This window comes from Nematolebias whitei, chromosome 14 (assembly GCF_014905685.2).
Source record: "Nematolebias whitei isolate Nwh7 chromosome 14, NemWhi1, whole genome shotgun sequence".
Taxonomy (NCBI): Eukaryota; Metazoa; Chordata; class Actinopteri; order Cyprinodontiformes; family Rivulidae; genus Nematolebias; species Nematolebias whitei.
Genome location: NC_056511.1, coordinates 1,152,333 through 1,163,544, shown reverse-complemented (window position 1 = coordinate 1,163,544; position 11,212 = coordinate 1,152,333). Strand labels below are relative to the sequence as shown.

Here is an 11,212-nt window from a genome sequence, read left to right as displayed (position 1 = left end):
GTCCACACCTGAGACACTGAGACCAGGTTTATCTGCTGTGTCCACACTGGAGCTGGGCGATACGGACTAAAATTAATATCTCAATATTTTTAAGATAAATCACGATATACGATGTATACAATATATTGATTTTTTTCTTTCCATAAAGTAATAACAAAAATATATTTCTGAGTACCTGTCCAGGGTGTCCCCCGTCCCTCGCACAGTGATTGGACATGGGCACCGGCGACCCCTCTGACCCAAAATGGAAGAAGCGGGTACAGATAATGATGGATGGATATTTCTGAGTCAAAGCTTTAGCCCAATTGTCACACAGGCACATTTATTAACAACAGCTGTAACTCTATAAATGTCTAAAAAAAATTATCTTCTTCTTCTTTCATCTTTTCTCTCTTCAGGGTCGCCACAGCGAGTCATCCTCCTCCATCTCACTCTGTCCTCTGTGTCCTCTGTCCTCACTCCAACTCCCTCCATGTCCTCTCTAACTGCATCATATGTCTCCTCTTTGTCTTTTTCCTGGCAGCTGCATTTCTAACATCCTTCTACCAACATACCCACTGTCCCTCCTCTGGACATGTCCAAACCACTGTCCCTCCTCTGGACATGTCCAAACCACTGTCCCTCCTCTGGACATGTCCAAACCATCTCAGTGTGTCCTCTCTAACTTTACCTCCCAGTTGTTCAACCTGTGCTGTACCTCTGATGATCTCATTCCTGATCTTCTCCATCCTTGTCTCTCCTAAGGAGAACCTCAACATCTTCATTTCTGACACTTCCAGTTCTGTCTCCTGTCTTTTTGTCCATGTCTCTGTCTCCAGACCATACAACAGAGCTGGTCTCACCACTGTCTTGTAAACTTTTCCTTTGACCTTTGCTGAAAACTTTTCTCCATCACTCCATCCTGCCTGGACTCTCTTCTTCTCCTCTTCACCACACTCCCCATGTTCCTGGACAGTGGACCCCAAGTCCTTGAAGTCCTGCACCTTTGTGACCTCTGCTCCTTGTAGCCTCACTGTTCCACCTCCTCCCTCTCATTCACACATGGACTCCGTCTTACTACAACTGATTTTCATTCCTCTTCTTTCAAGTGCATACCTCCACCTCTCCAAGTTCTCTTCCACCTGTTCCCTGTTCTCACCACAGATCACAATGTCATCTGCAAACATCATCGTCCACAGGGATTCCTTCCTGTTAGTCGGTCCATCACCAGAGCAAACAAGAAGGGGCTCAGAGCTGATCCTTGATGCACTCCCACCTCCACCTTGAAGCTATCTGTCACTCCTACAGCACATCTCACCACTGTCCTGCTGTCCCCATACATGTCCTGCTGTCCTCACACATATCCTGCTGTCCTCATACATGTTCTGCTGTCCTCAGACATGTCCTGCTGTCCTCACACATCATGCTGTCCTCTTACATGTCCTGCTGTCCCCATACATGTCCTGCTGTCCTCATACATGTCCTGCTGTCTTCATACATGTCCTGCTGTCCACACACATATCCTGCTGTCCTCATCCATGTCCTGCTGTCCTCATCCATGTCCTGCTGTCCTCATCCATGTCCTGCTGTCCTCATCCATGTCCTGCTGTCCTCAGACATGTCCTGCAGTCCTCAGACATGTCCTGCAGTCCTCAGACATGTCCTGCAGTCCTCAGACATGTCCTGCACCAGTCTAACACACTTTTCTGCCACTCCAGATCTCCTCATGTAACACCACACCTCCTCCCTCAGCACTCTGTCAGATGCTTTCTCTAAATCCACAAAGACACAATGGAGTTCTTCAGGCAGTCCTATTTCTTTTTTTGTCCTATGTTGGTTCCCGCTCCCGTCAGCTCCCGTTAAGTTTTCGTCCTGTCCGGTCCCGATAACGGGAGTTATAATAAAATTAACTCCGGTCCCGCTGGAATCCGGCCGGATTCACATGACCAGCAGTACTCCCGAAAAAATGTCATCCTCTAGTGAGCATTAGACCCTGACCTGTCACTGGTTTGAAACTGGTCTTTTGACCTGGAAATTATTTGTTTATTTTAATGTAAGAAAACTGCTTGGAACAGAAAAATACCAAAGTTAAAAAATAAAACTCACAATTTGTACTGTAATGTGTAACGTCATTTTATTCTTGTTAGAATTAATAGTAATTACAAAACTGGTACCAAAAAAAAAAACGTCCAGAAACCGACACCGAAGTGAAGGTACCGACACCGGTACCGATACAGATTTTTTTAGAAAGGTACCCAGCCCTACAGACGACATTCAGGAATTGTTTCTTTAAGAACATTATCGAATATTTTACGTGAACAGTAAGATCGCGTCACCTATGAGGAAATGTAACCCAGGCTGAGTTCAAAAAGTGTTCAATACAAAAACAACTGGACTTTATTTGTAACAGAAGACGTTTCGCTCCTCATCCGAGGAGCTTTCTCAATTCAAAGAGCAGAGAGTGAGAGATACAGGTTATAAGGCTGAGTGAGATAAGACACACACACACACATGTAGATTTGGCAATTCACACCTAAACACCTAAACAGTAGTTCTTTGTTCCTCTAATTCACAGACGAGGCCCCTCTGTTCCCATCAGGTGTGAAAACCGGCTGGGGATCTGTTTTAAAGTTGCATTATAGGTTTTTGAAAGTGGAAATCTGAGGCCTCCTCCTCTGTTAAGAGACGGCTTTTCTCTTTTTACATAAATTGCTTCCTTCACCCCCCTCTCAAACCATCTGTGTTCTCGGTCCAAAATGTGCACATTTTGGTCCTCAAAAGAGTGTCCCTTATCTGTGAGGTGGAGGTGAACAGATGAGTCTTGTCCAGAGGAGGTGGCTCTCCTGTGTTGAGCCATGCGTCTGTGAAGAGGCTGTTTAGTTTCTCCAATGTAGAGGTCTGGACAGTCCTCGCTGCACTGGACCACAGACACTACACCACTCTGTTTGTGTATGGGTGTTCTGTCCTTAGGGTGGACCAGCCTCTGTCTGAGAGTGAATCTGCGATTAGGAACAACAACTTGACGGAAGGAGAGGCAGAACAACTCAGAATGAAAACATCAGCAACCCTCTCCAGTGCCAAACCGCCTCCTTCAAACCTCACACCACAGGAAAGGAAAGCTGTAACATCACTCAGCCAGGACCAAAACATCACCATTTTACCAGCTGATAAAGGAAGATGCACAGTAGTCCTCAACACTTCTGATTACCAGGAAAAAATAACTACACTACTGAGCGACAGCAACACCTACGAGACCCTGAAGAGGGACCCAACCAGTGCCTACAAAAAGAAAGTCACAGATTACCTGCAAAAACTTGAAAAGGAGAAAACAATCAATCGATCTTTGTATTATAGATTGTACCCAGGGGAAGCCACTCCCTGTCTTTATGGACTCCCAAAAATACACAAAGAAGGAACACCACTCAGACCCATCGTCAGCAGCATGAACTCAGTGACATACAATATTGCTAAACATCTGTCTGGTATTTTAGCTCCTCTTGTTGGAAACACACCTCATCACATAAAGAACTCCATTGATTTTGCTAACAAAGTTCAACACTTAAAACTAACCCCAGGAGAAACCCTTGTATCGTATGATGTGACTTCTCTTTTCACATGCATACCCATCTCTGAAGCAGTAGAAACCGTCAGAAAACAACTTCTACAAGACAAGGACTTAATCAACAGGACCAACTTCACCCCAGACCAGATCTGCACCCTGTTGGACCTCTGCCTCTCCACCACTTATTTCAAGTTCAATGACAGTTTTTACAGACAGAAGCACGGCTGTGCCATGGGATCTCCAGTGTCACCCATTGTTGCCAATCTACATGGAGGAAGTGGAACAGAGAGCCCTACACTCCTATGAGGGAACAACACCAAGCCATTAATTCCGTTATGTGGATGACACCTGGGTCAAAATCCAAGCCAAGGAAGTAGAAGCGTTCACCAGACACATTAACTCGGTCGATAACAACATCAAGTTCACCAGAGAGGATGCAAACGACAACAAACTGCCTTTTTTGGACTGTTTGGTTCAGATGGAGAGAGAGGACAGCCTCAACATTGAAGTGTACAGAAAACCAACCCACACAGACCAGTATCTTCTGTTTGACTCCCACCATCCACTGGAACGCAAACTCTCTGTCATCAGAACTTTACAACATCGGGTCGAATGCGTTCCCACGAAGACAGAAGGGAAGGAAAAGGAACTGAAACACATTCAAGAAGCTCTTCAAACATGTGGATATCCTAACTGGGCTTTTGTCAAGTCAGAGAGGAAATCTACAAAACACACCAATAAACAGAAAAAGGAGAAGAACGGACGTAAAAACATTGTCATCCCTTATGTTGCTGGAGTATCAGAGAAATTCAGAAGGATCTTCAACAAACACAACATCCCAGTACATTTCAAACCCAGCAGGACTCTCAGACAGAGGCTGGTCCACCCTAAGGACAAGACACCCATACACAAACAGAGTGGTGTAGTGTCTGCGGTCCAGTGCAGCGAGGACTGTCCAGACCTCTACACTGGAGAAACTAAACAGCCTCTTCACAGACGCATGACTCAACACAGGAGAGCCACCTCCTCTGGACAAGACTCAGCTGTTCACCTCCACCTCATGGATAAGAGACACTCTTTGAGGACCAACATGTGCACATTTTGGACCGAGAACACAGATGGTTTGAGAAGGAAGCAATTTATGTAAAAAGAGAAAAGCCGTCTCTTAACAGAGGAGGAGGCCTCAGATTTCCACTTTCAAAAACATATAATGCAACTTTAAAACAGATCCCCAGCCGGTTTTCACACCTGATGGGAACAGAGGGGTCTCGTCTGTGAATTAGAGGAACAAAGACCTACTGTTTTAGGTTTTAGGTGTGAACTGCCAATCTACATATATGTGTGTGTGTGTCTTATCTCACTCAGCCTTATAACCTGAACCTCTCACTCTCTGCTCTTTGAATTGAGAAAGCTCCTCGGATGAGGAGCGAAACGTCTTCTGTTACAAATAAAGTCCAGTTGTTTTTGTATTGAACATTTTTTGAACTCATCATGTCCTGGATGACTGAGAATCTTCATCAGCAACCCAGACTGAGCTAACCTCGAACAAACAAACAACATGGCTGTAATGATGGAGGTGGTGAAGCTCACAGCGTTACCTGAGGCATTTATTTCTTATCGAGCAACATTAAGGCAAAGAAGACAGAAAAAAAAATCTAAGCTTGTAACTTCTAATAGTTCCTGCAGTGGATGTTTTCATGCTGCAGATCAGCACAGGGCCAGAACTCACAGTGACATTCAGTCTGTAAAAATAAAATTTACATTGCACAACCTATTAAACTTCTTCTTTTTCTTCTTCTTTCGGCTTTTCCCTCTTCAGGGGTCTCCACAGTGAGTCCTCCTCCATCTCACTCTGTCCTCTGTGACTTCTGTCCTCACTCCAACTACCTCCATGTCCTCTCTAACTGCTTTGTCTTTTTCCTGCAGCTGCATTTCTAACATCCTTCTACCAATATACCCACTGTCCCTCCAATGGACATGTCCAAACCACTGTCCCTCCTCTGTACATGTCCAAACCACTGTCCCTCCTCTGGACACATCCAAACCACTGTCCCTCCTCTGGACACGTCCAAACCACTGTTGGACACGTCCAAACCACTGTACCTCCTCTGGACATGTCCAAACCACTGTTGGACACGTCCAAACCACTGTACGTCCTCTGGACATGTCCAAACCACTGTCCATCCTCTGGACACGTCCAAACCACTGTCCCTCCTCTGGACACGTCCAAACCACTGTTGGACACGTCCAAACCACTGTACGTCCTCTGGACATGTCCAAACCACTGTCCATCCTCTGGACACGTCCAAACCACTGTCCCTCCTCTGGACACATCCAAACCACTGTCCCTCCTCTGGACACGTCCAAACCACTGTTGGACACGTCCAAACCACTGTACGTCCTCTGGACATGTCCAAACCACTGTCCGTCCTCTGGACACGTCCAAACCACTGTCCCTCCTCTGGACACATCCAAACCACTGTACATCCTCTGAACATGTCCAAACCACTGTCCCTCCTCTGGACATGTCCAAACCACTGTCCATCCTCTGGACACGTCCAAACCACTGTCCATCCTCTGGACACGTCCAAACAACTGTCCCTCCTCTGGACACATCCAAACCACTGTCCCTCCTCTGGACACGTCCAAACCACTGTCCCTCCTCTGGACACGTCCAAACCACTATCCCTCCTCTGGACATGTCCAAACCACTGTCCCTCCTCTGGACATGTCCAAACCACTGTCCCTCCTCTGGACATGTCCAAACCATCTCAGTGTGTCCTCTCTAACTTCATCTCCCAGTTGTTCAACCTGTGCTGTACCTCTGATGATCTCATTCCTGATCTTCTCCATCCTTGTCTCTCCTAAGAAGAACCTCAACATCTTCATTTCTGCCACTTCCAGTTCTGTCTCCTGTCTTTTTGTCCATGTCTCTGTCTCCAGACCATACAACATAGCTGGTCTCACCACTGTCTTGTAAACTTTTCCTTTGACCATCCAGATTTACGCCGAGCACTGTTTGCTAACACTTAGCATGATAAAAACGGCTACAAGTCGTGGGATTGGCTTACTTACCACCTTTGTTTGACGTCGTACGACCGTAAACTTCTGTGATAAATCCACAATATCAAATATTAATTCTTGTTATGCCATGAAACAGGCAGTAACAAAGCTTGGAAAAGCGTTAGAAGTCACGGTTGCTTGTAGCTACGTAGCTTCTTTGAACTCAGCGCTGAAACTCCAGAAGACGCTGATTGGCTGGATACACATCACGTGACAAATCACATGACACAGGTCTGTTTTGACTGGAAGGGGGTTTCCGTCCTCCACGCTGCACGCATCAGGCGGAAGCACTATACAGACCGCTGCACTCGGGCTGACAGTTTATTATCAAACAGGAGATAGCCTTGTGGCCAGTTCACAACTGCGCCTCATAGGTTTTCTTGTGCACAGGGAATGTGCGAGCAGTGCGCAATTGCGCAGGCGCATAGCTTAGAGGGAACATTGCCTGGACCAGGTTTATCTGGTCTGGCCTCACCTGGTACCTGGTTTTAGCAGACATAACATCAGTTCTTACCTTTTATCAGTCATTCAAACAGATTTTTAAAATTTGTTTTCTCTGATTGGTTCACAGGTGCAGGAGTTGCTCCCCTAGCTACGCCCTCCTCCAATGCTCCCCCTGCTTTTGTTGGTAGTGTAGCTCCACCCCCTCTGTTATCAGGTAACGAGCAGCTCGGTGGAAACAAATCAGTCGTTCCAACAAGCCCACCTGTCATGTTTTATCATTTCCTTTCAGCTCAACCTCCATCTGAAGGATTAGCCACGCCCTCTGCTAATGTTGGGCCAATGAGGAGGAAGGTGGAAGCAGACAGCGGCCAATCGGAGCCTGAGGTGGAGGCAGTTCTGCTGGTTCTGAATGGGGCACTCAGTGTCTGTAGAACTTCAGTCAAAGTGAGTTTTTACCTGCTCTGGGCTCCGCCTCCAGGCTTGGGGCTCCGCCTCCAGGCTTGGGGCTCTGCCTCCAGACTCATCAGCAGACCTGAAGTTTTTTAAAATACTGTAAATAAAATGATCTGTATATAAGGCTTTTCAGGTGACTTTTAACCTGTGACTGTCACTAACCTGTTTAACCTTTGACCTCTGCACAGGATCAGGTGTGTAATGAAGTGGCAAAGAGGCTCCGCCTCCTGGAAGACAGCTGGAGGGCAGGTAAACTCAGCCTACCTGTCCGGAGACGCTTGGACACCCTGTCTCATGGTAACCCTACTGCACTTCCTGTCTCTTGACACACCTGTCCAAATCCTACCTGTCTGAGCACCTGTCTGTGTCTCCCAGAGCTGCAGGCGGGTCGCTGGGATTCAGCTGACGACATCCACCGCGCCCTGATGGTCGATCATGTGACTGAGGTCAGCCAATGGATGGTCGGCGTCAAACGACTCATCGCCGAAACTCGAAATCTGCGTCCAGAACTCCTGAAATCCCTTCAGAACTCAAAACCAGTCCGAGAGTCTCCTGGGCCAGCTGAGGACTCTACAAATCCAGTCCAGGACCCTGCAGAACCAGTCCAGGACCCAGGCTCCCAGTCTTGAATCTCCAGGGTCGGTGAGGGTTTAGTTAAACTCAGGATCTGGATCTGGCTCAGGTTTTAATGGTGTTGGGAACCAGAACCCCCCAGGTGGGTTCTCTGTAGTTTGTTTGGAATCTGTAGGTCAGACTTTGGGGGACTGAGTCCAGTTTTAGGGTCGGAGTTGAAGATTTGAACCTGAAACTGGACTTGGACCTACTGGACTTCAGTACTTTGGACTTTGGACCTTGAGATGTGTTCCAGAATCTGGACTTCTTCAAGCTGCATGTTCTGACCTCTGAGACCAGGACCTCCGAGTCCTTGAACCTTCCCAAGGTCTCATGGTCTCTGGATTCAGGTTTACCCTCTTCAACCTTGATTGAAAGGCCTGGTCCTGGTCCTGGTGAGACTCTGAAAGACCTGGCCCTGGTCTCTGTTAACTCTGGACCACAGAAAACCAGAAAGACCACTGTAGACCTCTGATTCTGGACTTCAGACTCCAGACCCCGAATGCTGGACCTTGGAATAATCTTTGGTCTCTGAACTTCAGGTTATGGAGTCTGGAATCCAAACTGAGGATTGTGGACTTTGGTTCTTAACTTTGAACCCTTCAGCTGGGAACTTGAAGAACCGGGCCCTACACCTTAGTCTAGACCAGATCCTGAACTCTGGACCCTGTGGTCTTTGGACTTCAGTTTTTACATTTTGAACTCTGGACTTAGAACTAATCCCAGTTCTCTGAACCCCAGGACCTTAAGACTCACATTTGGATCCAGGACTTGATACACTAAACCCTGGACTCTTTGGACTGGTCCTGGCTGACCCACTGGCTGCAGAGACCAGTCAAAACCTCAGACCTTTCTTTGGATTCCAGCCTGTACCCCCCTGAGGACCGGCTTCAGAGGATGGTAACTGAAATCAGTCGTTGGCGTCCTTGGACCCTGGTCCAGGATGAGTTCAGATCCTAGTCTGGAGAATCCTGAACTGGTTCTGAACCCATAAGGACTAAAGTTGTTGGTCATTAGTCTGTTCTGGTCTCTGAGTGTCTAGGTTTGTTGTAGGATGGATCCTGGAGTCCTGGTCCAGAACCATCAATCAGACCAGCACCTTGGCTCAAATCCAGGACTACCTAAACCACATGAGTCACACAAGGACCCATTTAGAGCCCAGCTTGTCTTTTTTTCAGTTTCTACCATGTCTGGGGTCAGTCCCTCCACAGACCAGGTCCAGTGTCTGTTCCTCCAAAGACCATATCCAGGGGTCAGTCTGTCCACAGACCAGGTCCAGGGTCAGTTTCTCCACAGACCATGCCCAGGGGTCAGTTTGTCCACAGACCAGGTCCAGGGTCAGTTTCTCCACAGACCAGGTCCAGAGTCAGTCCCTCCACAGACCAGGTCCAGGGTCAGTCCCTCCACAGACCAGGTCCAGGGTCAGTCCCTCCACAGACCAGGTCCAGTGTCTGTTCCTCCAAAGACCATATCCAGGGGTCAGTCTGTCCACAGACCAGGTCCAGTGTCTGTTCCTCTAAAGACCATATCCAGGGGTCAGTCTGTCCACAGACAATGTCCAGGGGTCATTCTGTCCACAGACCAGGTCCAGGGTCAGTCCCTTCATAGACCAGGTCCAGTGTCAGTCCCTCCACAGACCAGGTCCAGGGTCAGGGTGAGCTTAAGGTTGTAAACTCAGAAAGGATCAAGAACTGTGAGGTGGTCTGTACTGAACTGTAGGACTCTGGAGGGATAAGAATGGCTTTAAAAGGATCTCTCTTGGTTCCTGTTCTTTGGAGGTCTTTGTAACAACCAGAACCAGGCCCGCTTCTAAAGAACTTCCATCAAATAAAGAGAACTGTGTCTGAATTTCTGACAGGCTCATCTTCTGTACCACCTCAATCCTGGGGGCTCTTCGGTCTAAATGATTCTGGTCAGTCAGCATCATGGAGCGGAGCTCAGATCACGGTTTATTTGAAAGTAATTATTTTTGTTTTGTTCACATTATTCAAGGATTCAAGGTCGTTTATTGTCATTCACATCACATGTGGTACATGTGGTGGAACGAGATTATGTTCACAGAATACCAGTTACGTCAACAATAAAATGTAAAAGAAAAACAGTAATAAGATCTAAGATATGAACTAAGAAAAACATCAACTAAATATACACTAAACACTAGTAGCATAAAAACATTACGTCGAACAGCAACACGAACATGAGTCTGTGTGAACAGATGAACACATCAACATGAAACAGATCAGCAGCAACATGAAACAGATCAGCAGCAACATGAAACAGATCAGCAGCAACATGAAACAGATCAGCAGCAACATGATATGGTTTTTCACAGTGATTATTCTGGTTAGAGATTCATGAGTCTAACAGCCTCAGGGTAGAAGCTGTTCCTCAGTCTAGTGGTTCTACACTTAATGCTCATTTATTTAACAAACATAAAGTTGACTAAAATAACCGTGCTGCGTTCAGGTACCTGTTGTGTTCACTGCTGCAGAACAAACTACATCAGTGGCTACAACAACAGAGTTTGAACACGGACCAAAACAAAAAGAGTTCCTGTGAAAAGAGGTTTAGTTTCATCTCCTGCCTACAGATGAGGAATTAAAAAGAATATGGCTGAAACATGTGAACTTGAAGAGACCACCCAAAACTCTGCATGTGAGCTCATGTCACTTTGTTGACAAATGGCTGACGGAGGAAAACCTGCATCCTACTTTGTGTCTGGACGACAATAAACCACCGGAGAAGAGACGCCGGATCCTCAGGAGGATTGAAAACAGTGACGAGAACATCAGGGATGAGTTCATGTGTATGGAGGTCACAGCTTTATAGTATATGTTCATCTTCAATTTATGATTTTCTCTGTAATGAACCCAAGCTCAGTGATGGAGGACTTTAAGACTTTGTCTGGACTCTGTGTCTGATTTAAGGTCAATAAGATTGTGTCCCACCTCTTTTAACAAAACACCACCGACCTTATTACTGTGGAGACACCGATACACTCAGAGCTTCTCAGGTTGTTCATCACTTCACCGTCAGAATAACTGAGTCAGTGATGTAGCTAAATATGTTACAATATGTAGCTAAATATGTTACAATATG

The 11,212-nt window shown here is 46.6% G+C and overlaps 1 protein-coding gene across 1 annotated transcript in view; it reads left to right on the top strand.

Moving 5' to 3' along the window:
- The window catches only part of sra1 (steroid receptor RNA activator 1), a 9,018-nt gene extending 853 nt beyond the window's left edge, over positions 1 to 8,165 (top strand). Inside the window, exons 3-6 of the mRNA XM_037687740.1 lie at positions 7,176 to 7,262; positions 7,338 to 7,492; positions 7,690 to 7,798; positions 7,877 to 8,165. Coding sequence (XP_037543668.1) covers positions 7,176 to 7,262; positions 7,338 to 7,492; positions 7,690 to 7,798; positions 7,877 to 8,130 — 605 coding nt within the window. The 3' untranslated portion in view covers positions 8,131 to 8,165. The remainder of the gene's footprint in view (positions 1 to 7,175; positions 7,263 to 7,337; positions 7,493 to 7,689; positions 7,799 to 7,876) is intronic.
- The last annotated feature ends 3,047 nt before the right edge of the window (positions 8,166 to 11,212 follow it).